Below are 16,253 nucleotides of genomic sequence, written 5' to 3' on the forward strand. Positions count from 1 at the left end.
AGTTTCTACATCATTACAATAGGGCTTCAATACCTGTTCTCCCTCCCCTTTGGACTATGAGCCCCATGTGGAACAGGGACAGTGCTGACCTAATTATCCGATAGCTTCCCCGGAGCTTAGTACAGTGTCTGGCAGAGAAAAGCTGTGTAACCACATTTAGGTGCCCATTCACTGTGTATGATGGCGACTGTGGTTTGTTTTTTGGGTTTCTTTAAGCAAGGGTGAATTGGTCTTGCTGCAGAATTTCTTGCTGGTGTCTTCATTCGCCAGGACCTTGACGTTCACGTGTTTTGGTGACTTAGAGGCCAGTTTTTGAGCAGTGGTTCTAAGAACAGTGTTATCTTAGAGCTTATACCATTCTGCTCCTTGCATATTTGCTAGGGTTCATTCATTCAATCGTATTTATTATTAATAATAATAATAATGTTGGTATTTGTTAAGCGCTTACTATGTGCAAAGCACTGTTCTAAGCGCTGGGGTAGATACAAGGTAATCAGGTTGTCCCACAAGGGGCTCACAGTCTTCATCCCCATTTTACAGATGAGGGAACTGAGGCCCAGAGTGTGTGCAGAGCACTGGACTAAGGATCTGTAGACTAATAATAATAATGATGGCATTTGTTAAGCGCTTACTGTGTGTCAAGCACTGTTCAAAGCGCTGGGGTAGATACAAGGTTATCAGGTTGTCCCACCTGGGGCTCACGGTCTTCATCTCCATTTTCCAGAGAAGGGAACTGAGGCCCAGAGAAGTGAAGTGACTTCCCCAAGGTCACACCGCTGACAAGTGGCAGAGCTGGGATTAGAACCCACGACCTCTGACTCCCAAGCTCGGGCTCTCTGCACTAAGCCACGCTGCTTGGAGATCAATAAGATGCCACTGTTTAGAGTAAGAATGCATCCAGGTCTTTCTTTTGTTTGCAGGTGGAAAGACGGTGGCAGTGATTGTGCAGCGGTGTTTCATGTAATCTCTCAGTAAAAGTACACCTCTGCTGCTGAGTTTACCAAGCCCGTGCAGCCTGGTGACCCTCCTTCCAACTCAAGCACTGAAACCACCCATTACAAATAATTTATATGACTTCACTACTCCCGTTTGTCTACATTGCACTGTTTGTCTAAATCTTCAGAGAACTTGCAGTTTGTCCCCGCGGGGGCATAACTGCATATAATGGCCGCTTGTTTCAGGGGCAGGCATACCTTCGTCAGATTTATACCTCAGAGCAGATCTGAGAGGCCCATTTTTAGTTGCTGTCTGACTGCAAATCCAACCCCACTAGGCATCATCCTGAAGAGGGAGGGGTCCTTAAAAGAGATGACGCATTCAGTGCTATCTCTATGAACCGTCCTCAATTAGGTGGTCTCCTTTCACTTAGTATTCCAATATCAATACCACCTTTGGCCAATTCATGCATTTTTTAAGCTGTTCTTCTTACAGGCTGATGATCATTTTCACCGTGCAGCATCCTGACGTTCCTTCATGCGATGTTTATTTTCGCAAGATGCCTTTTTCCCGATCGTTTTGCCACTGGAGATATACGGCTCACTAATCACCATTTACTGATGAGCTGGGTTTGGATGAGGCAGGAGGTATTTTAGGGACACCTCTTCTAGTCCCTTCCCCATTGAGGGTGGGCAGTGCGCTGCTAAATGGGGCTATCCAACCATCTAGGATGCTGCCAAGGGGAGCTGCTGCCTCTCAGAGACCAAAAGGCTGGACCATCTACTAGGTAGGACTGTTTTTTGAAAACAGGTATGGAGGTATCCCACCTTCAGCAGGATTTATACTGGAATTGTTTTGCATTAGCGGTGATGTTTCACACCGAACCATCCGCATTCTTCTCCCCAATCCTCTGAAGCCACCGCACACCTTATGAGATGGCTGGTTAGATTATGGGTGGGTGTGATCGGTGGCCACAAAACAGTGAATGTGACAGACCCAAGGTCCTCATCCAGTTTGTAACCCATTGTTGGGACAAATCCACTGTACCAGTTGCTGAGGGTCTTCCTTGAAAACCCCACATGGCCTGTGGTCATGGAACAGAACACTTTCGTGTGCTCTCTCAGCAGCAGAACCTAGCTGTGCCCCTATCAAGCCTGTATGAAGTTCTGGAGATTAATAGGTATAAGATGTGGGAGTATAGCCAGTACACTGAAAAGCTGCTGAATGGAAAACAGTAATATTTCAGTGAACAACTCAGCTTTTGCTAACGACTTAATGCGTTCTTTGGCCACAAGGCCACTCACCCCTCCAGGGCCAAAGAAACAAGTCCAGAAAAAAAACAAAAAATAACCACAGTCTGAGAGAGAGAAAAGGTTTGTCTGATCCTGGTGCTCGCCCTCTACCCGGATCTAAATCTGGCTCCAAGAAGAGGGGCCCCCAGGGCCTTTTGTGTATCCAGGCCACCCTTGGAAACCCATCACCTACCCCTTGGCGAGAACCAGGAAACAAGGCCAATGTTGACAGTTGGAACAACATCTCACTCATCTCCATTAATCGATAAAACACACCCTCTCACCCCACAATTCATTCACATTGAGAGCAAATGGAAAAAATAACCGAACAGGCAGAGACGACAAGAGAGACCCCCGAAATGACAGAATTCATTCTCCCACCTAGCTGCACGACTGCTTTACCCTACAGACCCTCCCCTTCCCACACCCCCGACGGCTCTCCCAGGGCTGGCTGTCAAGAAAATGGAGTGGAGAATTAACCTCATTAACTGGAAACATATTTTCCTGCAATTCAGACATCAGTATCACCATCACTAGTATTTACTGAGTGCCTACTGAATGCAGAACAATTGGGAGTCTAGAATAAAAGAAGACAGTGTCTCTGTGCCATAAACTCCTTGAGGGCAGTCAACTTGTGCTCTTCTCAGATCTTATGAAAAGTGTCCTAGAGAACAGATTAAAATTACGGTTTTGCTATCAGACACTGAATGGCTCCTTTTTCACCAATATGCCTAAGGACTATGTGCCTACAGATCACTAACAATTCCAATAATCATCACCAAAAGTCTTTGCGCTTTCACAGGGCTTTTACTCCAGATCATCATAAATTACCATGTTATAGGCATCTTCTCTGGTATAGGTCAACAATTCTTCCTCCTCTTCCATAAGCATTTTGGCTTCCCTTTCTTTGAGGATCTTAACGTTTTTTGATTCCCACTCCTTGGAAACCTTTGCTACCTCCTACAAAGAGAATTCAACCAGCAAAAAAAAAATCTTTAAAATCATGGCTTCATATTGAAAATCAGACAGAAATTACACAGAGTATATCAATGAATTATATTCCATGATAAAACTGGAAGGACAGGACTAAAAAAGAGTTTTCTAATAGGAACCTAAGGGCAACATATAGTGCACACTCCTTCAAAGAATCTGCTTTAACAAAACTGCTCTGCAGATATTAAAGTGTTGTTACTGAGGGTGAGATGTTATCCAAGGGTGCGGGTGAAAAATCTCTGCACAATCTATATCCCATTCCAGTCTATGTCCTTTGCTGAGGCATTTGCTATTAGAGTCTTTTATCATTTGTGACTCTTGCTTGTCTCCTAACTTTCCCAGAGACCCTAGTCATGGAAACCAACCCCTTGTCCCAAAGGTTATGCAGCTGGGTGGTCTGCTCCTGAAATTCTTCTCTTCAACGACACAAAGCCACACTGCTCAACACTAGATTTTAAAAACATTTTTTCTGTCCATCCCTGCCTGCGTGGACCCCATTCGGCCCATTTTTCCATAGCTCTCTCTCATGGTCCTGCTATCACCAATTCCCCTTGGGTCCCATCAAGCGAAGCTGCGTTGCAGTGAACATGTCCTCGATGCCGGTGAATGGAGTTTTGGCAGTTCATTTTTAAATTCTGCCACATCACTTTTTTTTTTAAGCGCTTACTATGTGCAAAGCACTGTTCTAAGCGCTGGGGGGGATACAATGTGATCAAGTTGTCCCACGTGGGGCTCACAGTCTTAATCCCCATTTTTACAGATAAGGGAACTGAGGCTCAGAGAAGTTAAGTGACTTGCCCAAGGTCACACAGCAGACTTGTGGTGGAGCTGGGATTCGAACCCATGACGTCTGACTCCAAAGCCCGTGCTCTTTCCACTGAGCCATGCTGCTTCTCTGATGTTGATGTTTACTATCTGGCTGAGGAGTGATCATCTTGAAAAATCACATTCTAGAAACTGGGCCAAAATGCCTCATTTCATCTACTTTTGAACAACACTGAAATATGCAATTAACTCATTAAGCAAAGCTTGCAAGCCTTCCCATATTTTCTGCCTTCTGCCATTCGATTTGAATAACAACAGATGGAAAAATTGAGAGGTCTGGTAAAAGTGCTGGATATTTATTTGTTAAATGGTAATGAAATCTATAGCAAAACTTTGTTCTCTTACCTCAGCATCTCTCTGCTTTTCCTGATCAACAGAAGTATGAAATAGTTCCAGGTAATTCAGAGCATATTTCTCAATTGGTGTGAGCTGTTGGAGAAAACAATTTTCAAGTAATAATAATAACGGTAAAATAATAATAATAATGGTACTTGTTAAGTGCTTATTACACCTGTTAGGCACTGTGCTAAGTGCTGCGGTAGATACAAGATAATTAGGTTGGACAAAGTCCCTGTCCCTCATAGGGCTCACAGTCTTAATTCCCATTTTACAGTGAGGAAACTGAGGCACAGAGTGACTTGCCCAAGGTCACACAGAAGGCAAGTGGCAGAGCCAGGATTAAAACCCATGTCCTCTTACTCCCAGGTCTGTGCCCTTTCCACTAGGCCATGCTGCTTTCCTGTAGTAGGATGCTGACAATTACTGATCTAAGTCTTTCCCCAAGAGAAGATCACCCCCCTCTATAAAGTAACCAGGCAAGCACTTCAAATAATCAAACTATATAAATCCTCACTAGCCCATCCATAGGGGCCAACTTTTCATTTTGAGCGGGGGAGCAAAAGGGTTCAGAGAACAAGCCGGAAAGCTGGCACGTTGGATATTTTTGTGGGAAACTCTCGAGTGTCGTCAGATGCGGAATGAGCAAGACTGGGAATCCAGTTCCCACAGCTGAGGGGGTGATGATCCCTGTGGAGGGAGCACCTAAGATCCTCCCTTCTAAAAATGGAAGAACACCACAGCCATCTTGAAGGAACCACCCTACCTGTTCCATAAAGTCAGCAAATTCATCTAACTGTGAAGGTTCCTCTTTAACTTTTGAATCAGCTAAGTCGGAAGATAAGATATCAGGATGCGACTCGGTCACTGCCTCCTCTGAAGAGCTTTTTGGATCATCCTCCAGAGATTCAATGCTGTTCAGAGCCTTAAGAAATTCATAAAAGCAAATTTCAATAACATTCAAAGTATCATGAGAAAAATCTGCTCCAAAACCGTATTTTTTCAGTTGTAGAATAGGCATTGCAAAGTCGACTGCTAGTCTCTGAAATGATGATCTTTATCCCCAAAATTTTTTCCCATTACCCCTTCGGCTAAGGTTAATTCCCATTCTTACCTCTATAAAAGGTCTTGCGATCTTGGGTGCAATGGTTTCTGCTGGGGAGGGCTCCTGAGAAAGTACCACAAATTCCTCAGCTTTCACACGAAAACCAGAGTCCTCCATAGGGGAATAAACCTCAAATAGCTCTTGAATCGTTTGCTGAAAAATCAAATTGGATATTTTGTCTTAGCACATTAAATAATAATAATCAGGGCATTTGTTAAGTGCATCTTATGTGCTAAGCACTGGGGCAGATACAGGATAATTAGGCAGACATAATGTCTTCATATCTGACCTTAATTTCAGCCCGATATGAATACTGAATAGCAAATCAATTGGTTGGTATATCAACGTCTGTATACCTGGACAACAAACGGATCCCATAAAATACAACTTGGGGATACTTCATCCTTTGAAAATACCTGTGTTAAAAATGCCATGGAATAATCATTTCCCTGAGCGGCTACTTCTCTGATCAGATCCTTTGTTCCATTTTTCAACAGTTTCTCTTCTATAGAATTGCCACTCACTAGCCTGGAAAACAAAAACGTGTCCATTCCATTATCCTGTATTTCACTAAGAAACCTGCTAATTGGAAGACACATTAACAGCAGTGACCAAAGAAACATACTATCAGAAAATAAAAGGCCCTTAGTTTAACATCTACTAAGATGTTCAAAAGTTATGTTCATAATGCTGTGCAACAAAAGTACTACATTGCTTTACTTCCTATAAAGCCCAATATGCCAATACACACTCACTTGTTACTGAATAAAAATATTCAAGTTTAAACTGAACCAATCATTCTGACAGGGTCAAAATATAAATCTTTGTAGTGGGTTTTCTGGGGCTGCTTAGTTTAAAAAGCCAGGCCTCCAGAACTCTAATCAGCATACTTTCAAGACTTTCAATCCTTTTATACTTTGTTTTTTGAAGGGAAAAAGGAGTCTATCCTTTTTGTAAAAATGTTGACAGGCCTAGCTGACTTTAAAACCACAAAAACAAAACACATTGGTAAAAAATGCATAATTCGTTAAGAAGGCTTCTAAGAGGGCTAAAGAAAAGTGGAGACCAAAAAAAAATAAATTAGCAAAATATAAGTAAAGTATAGAATGTTAGCTACAAAGGACAAGAAGATAGATAAAAGTAGCACTATTCCTAAAGGCTGAACTTCCTCAACCATAATCTTTCTGGTGAAGAAAATGCCATGCTTAGGCTTTGTTGTTTCTTATAGCAAGAGGAATATTTCTCTCATCATCGTCATCTTCTTTTGATCATTTATTGACCACATACTAGGCACTTGGGAACATAAAATAGAAATGATATACACTCCTTGTCTTCAAGGAACTTACAGCTGTCTCTCCTTTTGACCAAACTTTAAAACTTTTGCTACAATCATCACCTGTAGATGTGAATGTCCTTGCATCTCCCGATTCTCTCACACCACTCTTGAGCCTTTACATCCATCACTGGATTTAAATCATTGTCATAAAATACAACCGTATCCGCTTCTACAAGATTTACACCAGCAGAACGACTGTGCGTTGAAATGATGGCACAAAATATTCTTTTATCTCTATTGAAACTCTTCATCAATTCCTAAATTGGAAATAAAATGCTTGCAATAACCCCAAACAATTAAAAGTTGAGAAACTTGACACTGACGCCCGTATCTTAACATGATTTGTTATCTCTAAGTATTACATACGTCCAAGACTTGATTGATTTTTTTAGGCATGGTCTGATTTATTCTTCTTGCATGAAAAATACCCACAACTTTTGAATACTATTCCCTACACCTTTTCTGACTTTCATGTGAAAATGATAAGGACCTTTTAATGTTGTTTATATTTTAACCAGGTCTTCGGGTAGGGTGATAAAAAGGGGTGCCGAAAGTGAAAAAAAATTCTGTCCTAAGGTCCATGTCAGCCCAAACCGTAGGCCCCAAAGGAAAATCAGGCTCCTACTGGGGAGGGATATGGGCTTTTTGATTTATCCTCAGGCAATGCCAGGGCACTCTATGAGCAAGAGAGCCCCTGGAGTAAGGCTGAGGAAGAGGAAGCTACCAAAAATTAAATTAAAGAAGGGACAACTAAATGATCCTAATCAAAATACATTAACACTGGTTTACAGAACAGATCCCTGTAAACTCACAAATTGTGTGACTTCAGTATCGGTTACTTAGATTCTAAATGCTGGACACTTGGGAATATGCAACAGAATTAAAAGGCACAATCCTAATGGAAAGAGTAGGTGTCTAAGCATTATAAAACCCGGGTTCCAGTGCCAGCTCTGCCACAACCCTGCTGGGTATCCTTGGGCAAGTCACTCAAACTTCTCAGAATCTCATCATCCTTAACTGTAAAATGGGAGAATAAGACATTTCTCTCCTTTCCTCTTTGATTACGAGTCCTATGCGGGACAGAGACTGTCCGGGCTAAATATTTTGGAACGACCCCACCGCTCAGCGCAGTGCTTGACATATAAGCACTTATTACATTTCATAATAACAACCGTGGAGCTTACAATTCTCGGAAACCGTTGCTGACCACTGCGTTTAGCCCTCTGGCTAATATCCATATTTGCGACTGATAGAGATAAAAACGTTGCTTACCAAGCGCTGTTCGCCGTTAGCATTTTCATCCACTCTGATATAGGTGAGATAATGGAAGTTTAAGAACATCTCTAAAATGTCTAACATTAGCACCATCTGTGATAAAATCAGCACCCGGCGTCCCTCAGATTTCAGCTTCTGAAGCAACACGGCCAGGGCTTCCAACTTTCCTGTTTTAATGGGAGTAAAATGTGTTCAGTAAAATCCAGACCCTCTACTACCACCAACGCCCTGAAAGGAGCACGCTCGACATCCGACTTTCGCCTTCTGTACCTGAATCGTACTGCACCAGCCTGAGGTCAGGAAACTGCAATGAACGCAGAGCTGTCATCTGCCGTAACTGTTGTAAGTGAGGAGCTGCTTGTTCTTTGAGGCGATGCCTGAAGAGTTTCATTCTGTGGCTGTATGAAGCGGGAGGTTTGGCTACACTCATACGAGGCGGTGCAGCTACCACAGCAGGAAGCACACAACCCACCCTGAAAGATGAAGATATTATCTCATTAGGTTGGCCGATGATACCTCAGAATTGCCCGTTTCAGTAGACATCGGTCAGGACCCGAGATTCGAGGAGGGACGGAAAATATTAAGGGGTGAATATACCAACTGGGGAGGATCAGTGTCTTCAGACAAGTCAAATACCTGTTCATAGCATCCTGGAGGGATTCTTTTCGTTGATCCGATGTCAAAATCAGACACTGCAAGGGATCATTTGGGCTTCTTAATGCTGAGAGGCAACAGTTCACCAGTCCAGCCCACCTCCATTGATTTCTGCTGGATAATCCAGGTTGAGGCATCTTTTTTTCACCAAACAGGGAAAAAATTCCTAACAAGTCTCGGCCATAGACCGGAACCCGGGTACAGCGCCGTTCATTGCCAAAATATATTCGGTCCAGGCGCTCCTTCAGAAGTCGGGTCTTTTCCTCCTTTATTAAAAAAACAAATGGAGAACTCTGTTATTGATGTATTTCGGTGACTCAGTTTTAACCAAAATGATAGGCAAGAGATAAAATGTCAGACAAATCAAATAGAATTTATTAAGAGTTCATGGGCATATGGTGCTGTGTGGGCCACTGAGCGAATCATTATACACCCAAATGGTTCCTCCCCATTAAGCATTTATAATCTAAATTAAGTGGCGAATAAAACTAGTTTCCCCATGCCGACTTTAAAGATTAAGCCCTGAGAAAAACAATGTATCAAAAAGTCAAGGTCATTTTTGCTAGGATTCAAGAAAGAATATTAATACAGGCTCATTGAAAATGAGAGTTGAGCAGAATATTTTACAGTAACATAAAGCCAATTCATTTTTCTCCCTTTTTTCCCAGCAATGAAAATCATACTAATGGAATCCAAATGATTCAATTCAAAGAAAAATAAAATTCCCTACTCGCAAAAGGAAGTGCAATCCTAAAAACCTAGTTAGTGATTATAGTGTAACCTCCATAGGCAGAGAATATGTATTTCCCGAATACCAAAAAGCACTCATTATCGCCTGGCCTATTTAAATACTGCTTTAATAATCGACCTACATGGCATTTACTCAGACAAAATGCAACCACTTTATGATACATTGAGCAGGTACCTGTGTTTGGCCTCCAATAGAAGGGGCAGATTTTGATATTAATCCAGAGTCCCCTGATGTCAGGGTAGTAACTGCACTTCTACCTGGAACACCAACTAGAAATTAAAAACATTTACAATTCACTTCAATTTATAAGACCAAAAAATACTTCATTGAGTCCCTCCCTTTCCAAGAAGACAAAGCCAAGAATAATTAGAAGTGTAATTGATGCAAATGGAAATGATTTATCATAAAATAGATTAGCATTAATCGTATTTATTGAGCGCTTATGGTACTAAGCACTTGGGAGAGTACAATACAACATCAGACACACTCCCGGCCCACAATTAGCTCACAGTCTAGAGGGGGAGACAGACATGAATATACATAAATAAACAGATGAATAAGTAAATAAATTACAGATATATACAGCAGTGCTGTGAGGAAGGGAGGGAGGATGAATGAAGGAGCAAGTCAGAGCGGCGCAGAAGGGAGTGGGAGAAGAGGAGGTGGAGGGCTCAGTCAGGGAAGTCTTCCTGGAGGAGATGTGCCTTCAATAAGGCTTTGAAGTGGGGGAGATAGATAATTACTGTAGGCTGTGCAGTGGGCATGTACATTTTTAACTAAGTTTCCTATACAAAATATTTTTTCTACCCAAGAACTGGTGGCCTATGCTAACCTAAAATTCCCAATGAACTGACACGGACTGGATCACCATTTTGGAAGCCAAGTATTACTAGACCAAGCTCCAGGCCTGAACTGAGAACCGAGACATCTGAAAGTTGCCTTGTTAACAGGCAGTTTGCGGGCTTTCCAAACTCAAATACCCTTGCTCTTCCTACCATTCCGTAAAACCTTAATAAAAATCCCACAGCCAGGCAGACTGTGGCTTCAGGAAAGGAAAAAATAAGAGAGCGCAGAACACCAGTAATCTACGGCAGTGGCTGCCAATTGAGAAAACTCCAAGGTCAACTAGGAGCTGTTAAGAGGTGAGTTTATGTTAGGACTTTTTAAGTTGCATGTGGATTCCATGAGAGTTTTTTTAGATTAGGCTGGCCCCATAAAGCTATACCCTTAACACCTAAGAATCCAACATCACAGCAACATAAAATACCTCCTTTCATCTCCCAAAGTTCTCCAAGCACTTTGATGAGAATTCACCCTAATTCTAACAACTAAAAGTGGCACATCAGTATGTTAGAAGAAGAAAAAAAAATCAAATTCTAGAGAAAATATTCCAGTGGAGTCTGGAGGAATACATCATCACTCAGTTGTACAGCACATTCTACAAGATAGACGTGCATTTCTAAAATCTTCTAAAGTTTCTCAATCACAAGCTGTAGTAGTGGAGTGCTTATACTGAGGCAAAATTGTCTTAATAATCTTAGGTCCCTTCTTAGAGGGGGACACGCAAGGGAAACAGATGTTAGAGATACCGGGGGTCGGGACCATGAATTTCAATGAAGGTACTCCCATGATCTAGGGATCAGCAGGGTGTTTTAAGCATTCTAGCGCTGGCTGGAGATTGATTATGGCCTACTCACACTCAGCTTCCCTTTTTGAAAAACGTTGTGAGGGTAACTAAGAAAAATGCATAGATGACAGGCAACCAAGTCAATGCTAACGTGTAAACAAATGAAGCAACTGAATAGATTAAAGGAAATAAGCTTCCTGGGTCCAAAAATGGACCTAACCTAAAAGCCTAAAAAAATACCACTACTAAGTTAGAGCATATATTCTTGCTTATATTACATCTCTACAGGGACAACATGACTCAGAGACATCGTGATATGGCTGGCCTCTTTAATAATAATAACAATGATGGCATTTGTTAAGTGCTTACTATGTGCCAAGCACTGTTCTAAGCACCAGGGGGGAAGGTAATCAGGTTGCCCCACGTGGGGCTCACAGTCTTAATCTCCATTTTACAGATGAGGTAATGGAGGCCCAGGGAAGTTAAGTGACTTACCCAAAGTCACACAGCTGACAAGTGGCGGAGCCGGGATTAGAACCCACGACCTCTGACTCCCAAGCCCGGGCTCTTTCCACTGAGCCACGCTGCTTCTCTCTGGCAAGGATTCTAGAGTTTACGGATATAGCACCCCATTTCTATTCTCCGCATCCTTAATTTTCCCTAGGGGGTTCATTTTGAGACAAATTTCCACCAATATTATTAATCCATTTGCATAAAGCTCTGAAAACCCCCCCCAAACAACTTGAGAATTAATTTTGCTCATACCTAAGTTCTAGTTCGTGCTTTATTCACAACGCAAGTGTAGAAACGCAGGCGGAGCTCTGTTGCTTTTCAGGAACGAAAGACACGCTGGGACTCTCTGCTACCTTTCGTGCGATAAACGATTTATTTGGTCGGAAAGAAAAGCCAGACTAAGGGATGCCTGCCTCTTCTCCTGTGCACGGATATTTTCCTCCACTCTGCCTAACTTTTAAACTGAGAGGGGCGGCTGGGGTCAGAAGGAGAACACAGATGTGGCTGAGGCAGACCGGGTCCAGAGCCCACAGAGCCAGAGTGGGAACATGATGATAGGAGAAGCAGCGTGGCTCAGTAAAAAGCCCGGGCTTTGGAGTCAGAGGTCATGGGTTCAAACCCCGCCTCCTCCAATTGTCAGCTGTGTGACCTTGGGCAAGTCATGTAACTTCTCTGTGCCTCACTTTATCTGTAAAATGGGGATTAAGACTGTGAGCCCCCCGAAAGGACAACCTGATCACCCCGTAATCTCCCCAGTGCTTAGAACAGTGCTTTGCACATAGTAAGCACTTAATAAATGCCATTATTATTATTATTATTATTATCAGGGCCTGGACTAAGGTTAATGGCCAGAGCTAGTTCTCTGGGGTTTTTGCATTTATTTAATCACCCAAAGGAATCTGGAAGATGCTGCGTTAAATTAAACTACCAAAAGTCACTAACGAAGCAGAATTTCATAGAAAATCTAATGTCGATGACTATGGCCTTTGAAGGTAGAAAAGAAGAAAATTCAGCTGAGAAATCGGACAACTCTAGAAATCAGTACTCGGTACGAAATTAAAATTTAACTAATGATAATGACGGATTTTTAAAGCTGAAGTGCATGTAGAAGGTTTGCTCATGTATTGTTTTGTCCCATGGAACTAACAGTGATTTTTTTATGGTATCTGTTAGGTGCTTACTATGTTCCAGGCACTGTTCTAAGCGTTAGAGTAGATATGGGTAATCAGACTGGACACAGTCCAAGTGGAGCTCGCAGTCTTTCATTCACGCATTCAATTACATTTACTGAGTGCTTACTGCATGCACAGCACTGTACTAAGAGCTTGGGAGAGTGCAGTAGGACAATAAATAGACACATTCCCTGCTCTCAATGAGCTTTCAGTCTAGAGGGGGTCACAGACCTTAATATAATTTCTGGGAGCGGGGCGGGGAGGAGGAATGAATAAAGGGAGCAAGCCAGGGTGATGCAGAAGGGAGTGGGAGAAGAGGAAAGGAGGGCTTGGGGAAAGGAGGGCTTGGTCAGGGAAGGCCTCTTGGAGGAGATGTGCCTTCAATAAGGCTTTGAAAGGGGAGAGAGTAATTGCCTTAATCCCCGTTTTACAGATGAGGTAACCGAGGCACAGGGAAAGGAAGTGACTCGCCCAAATCACCCAGCAGACAAGTGGCAGAGTCAGGACTAGAACCCATCTGACTTCCATGCCCGTGCAGCGTGTCTTGGTGGAAAGAGCACGGGCTTGGGAGTCAGAGGTTGTGGGTTCTAATCCTGACTCTGCCACTCGCCAGCTGTGTGACTTGGGCAAGTCCCGTCACTTCTTTGTGCCTCAGTTACCCCATCTGTAAAATGGGGGTGAAGACTGTGAGCCCCACGTGGGACAACCTGATTACACGGTATCTACCCCAGTGCTTGGCACATAGTAAGCCCTTAACAAATACCATCATCATTAATATTATTACACCATGCTGCTTCTCCAACGCATAGTAGGTGCATTTACTATGCACCTATTATGTGAAAAGCACTGTGTTAAAATGCAAGATAATCCGTTTGAATAACAGGCCCTGTTCCACACAGAGAGCACAGTCTAAAAGGGAGGGAGAACAGGTATTTCGTCCCCATTTTATAGCTTGCCCAAGGTCACACAGCAAGCAAGCAGTGAAGTCAAGACTAGAACACAGATGCCCTAGCTTCCAATCCCGTGCTCTTTCCATCGGTCCCCATCACCTCCCAAGTCAATCAATCCTCTTTAACGAGCTCTTCCTGTGTGCAGAGTACCATACTAAGTGCTTGGGAGTGTACCATATAACACAGCTGGCAGACACATTCCTCGCCCACAATGACTACAGAATTGTTAAGTACGTCACTTTAGCTATCTTTTTTTATTTTATTTTAGAGCTCTTTAGAGACTCCTTCCTACCTGGCGGCTTTTAAATAATAGAATATTTGAATAGGTTCCCGGACGAGGAGTTACTGACCTTGTGGGGTCACCGCGGGAGAACTCGGAACATTTGCTTGTTGCTTATTCCCCAATGCGTTGAGAGCGTTTTGGACGGCTCCAGCCTGAGACACTGTCTGCATCACAACCGGCCCTTGAGGGCGCAAATATTGCTGGCCTGGGGCAGAGACAATCTGAAGAACACTGCCTATAAGTTAAATCACACGAGGAATAGTTACTAATCAATCAGTGGTATCTATTGAGTGCCTACTAAGTGCGGAGCTTCTAAATTATTCTATTATTAAAGTAATGGCATTCGTTAAGCATTTACAATGTGCCAGGCACTGTACTACACCCTGGGGTCGATGTGAGGTAATTGGGTTGGACTCAGTCCCTGATCCCACATGGGGCTCACAGTCTTATTCCCCATTTTACAGATGAGGCAACCGAGGCAGAGAGAAGGGACTTGCCCAGGTTCAAAGAGCAGACAAGCGGCACATTCAGAATTAGAACCCATGACCTTCTGACTCTCGGGCTCCATCCAGTAAGCCATGCTGCTTCTCTAACTTCTTTAACTCTAGCTTCTTTGACTCCTCTGAATACAGTGTCGAACGGTGGAACACAAACTAGAGCACCAATCAGATATCAAACCAATCTCCCCTGAAAATATGAATTTAATGAATTTGAATATTGGCAGGTAGCAAGTAGGATGCTGCACTACTAAAACCAAAGGAATACAGTTCCTCCCAATTATTTATTTCAAGTTTATTCAAGTTCCTCCCAATCTGAAATAAACATGGTTCTGCGCTAGACCGCGGCCTCCACCATGGAACTTTACCACTGAACCACTACCGACTCTGCATGATTAACTCGGTATTTCAAAGACTCTAGTACTAGCTGTTCATCTAGTAGCTTCACTGCTTCTGGGCATTCAGTCTCATCAATGAAAACACCTAAAAATACTTCCTCAATACTCTAATGAACTCAACAGCACTTTGTTTTAATGGTATTTGTTCAGCGTTATGTTCCAGGCACTATACCAAGCGCTGGGGTAAGTTCAAGAGAAGCAGCGTGGCTGGATGGAAAGAGCCCGGGCTTGGGAGTCAGAGGTCGTGGGTTCAAGCGCTTAGTACAGTGCTCTGCACATAGTAAGCGCTCAATAAATACGATTGATTGATTCTAATCCCACCTCTGCCACCTGTCAGCTGACTTTGGGCAAGGCACTTCACTTCTCTGGGGCCTCAGTTCCCTCATCTGGAAAATGGGGAGTAAGACTGTGAGCCCCACGTGGGACACTCTGATTACCTTCTATCTACCCTACCGCTTAGAACAGTGCTTGGCACATAGTAAGCGCTTAACAAATGCCATCATTATTATTATTATTATTATTATTACAAGCTAATCAGGTTGGACACAGTTCCTGTCCCACATGGGAAAACACAATGCAAATGGAAGGCACAGTTCCTGCCCTCAAAAAATACTGAAGTCAGATAAAAAGATTCAAAAGATTTAGGTCACAGACAAATTTTCCCTTCCAAGAAAGTTTCAGCTCTATTAGTCCAGATCAATGAAGAGCTGAGGATTTTTTTGAAGGACATTCCCAATAAACAAGAGTACTAGATGACTAATTCCTACATAAAATTCTTACACATCACGGTCAATCTCTGATACAAAACTATTTCGTACCGTTTTTCTCCCAACAAAATTTTCAACACCAATTTTATCACCTTTCAAGCTTCTTTCTGAATACACAGATGCTTTTTCTCAGTTCTCCAGACAAATTAATCGTTCCTGATTCATTTACCTTGCAGCTGGAGAGGCTGGCCCGCAGTGAGCTGTCTCAGCTGGCTATGTGACAACGTAAACTTATTCCCTTGAAACTGCAGTGTCACGGGGGTCTCTGGCTGAGCGACTCTACTTTGTGTTCCCGCTATGGAAGCCAACTGGGCAATTTTTACTACTTCACCACCTGTTAAAATGGAGGACGGAAAGATTAATTAGAAGCCCTTTCTGCATAACCTTCACGTGGTCGCTACACTATGGCACAAGCATCATCATGCAAAACCTCATGTAAACTGAAATGCCACAGGAACGGTATCAGATATTGCTCTCTACCACTTTAAGACGGGAATTTGGCACATTTGTCAAAAAAAATATTATGAAACCTGTAATTATACC

At 42.8% G+C, this 16,253-nt stretch overlaps 1 protein-coding gene and 1 non-coding gene across 13 annotated transcripts in view; both read right to left on the reverse strand.

Annotated features, from left to right (window-relative positions):
* LOC119942833 (E1A-binding protein p400-like) overlaps positions 1-16,253 on the reverse strand; it is a 124,306-nt gene that overhangs the window by 37,761 nt on the left and 70,292 nt on the right. For all 12 annotated transcript variants that reach the window (XM_038763827.1, XM_038763823.1, XM_038763829.1 and 9 more), the window contains 12 exons: positions 15,880-16,044; positions 14,116-14,283; positions 9,678-9,772; positions 8,735-9,018; positions 8,369-8,571; positions 8,096-8,265; positions 6,884-7,080; positions 5,904-6,015; positions 5,497-5,640; positions 5,149-5,307; positions 4,392-4,475; positions 3,060-3,188 (listed from right to left, as the gene is read on the reverse strand). In XM_038763827.1, coding sequence (XP_038619755.1) covers positions 3,060-3,188; positions 4,392-4,475; positions 5,149-5,307; positions 5,497-5,640; positions 5,904-6,015; positions 6,884-7,080; positions 8,096-8,265; positions 8,369-8,571; positions 8,735-9,018; positions 9,678-9,772; positions 14,116-14,283; positions 15,880-16,044 — 1,910 coding nt within the window. The remainder of the gene's footprint in view (positions 1-3,059; positions 3,189-4,391; positions 4,476-5,148; positions 5,308-5,496; positions 5,641-5,903; positions 6,016-6,883; positions 7,081-8,095; positions 8,266-8,368; positions 8,572-8,734; positions 9,019-9,677; positions 9,773-14,115; positions 14,284-15,879; positions 16,045-16,253) is intronic.
* On the reverse strand, positions 7,403-7,537 carry LOC119943149. The gene has a single exon (XR_005455625.1). It is a non-coding gene; the product is annotated as a small nucleolar RNA SNORA49 (small nucleolar RNA).

Source organism: Tachyglossus aculeatus, chromosome 21 (genome assembly GCF_015852505.1).
Source record: "Tachyglossus aculeatus isolate mTacAcu1 chromosome 21, mTacAcu1.pri, whole genome shotgun sequence".
NCBI lineage: Eukaryota > Metazoa > Chordata > Mammalia > Monotremata > Tachyglossidae > Tachyglossus > Tachyglossus aculeatus.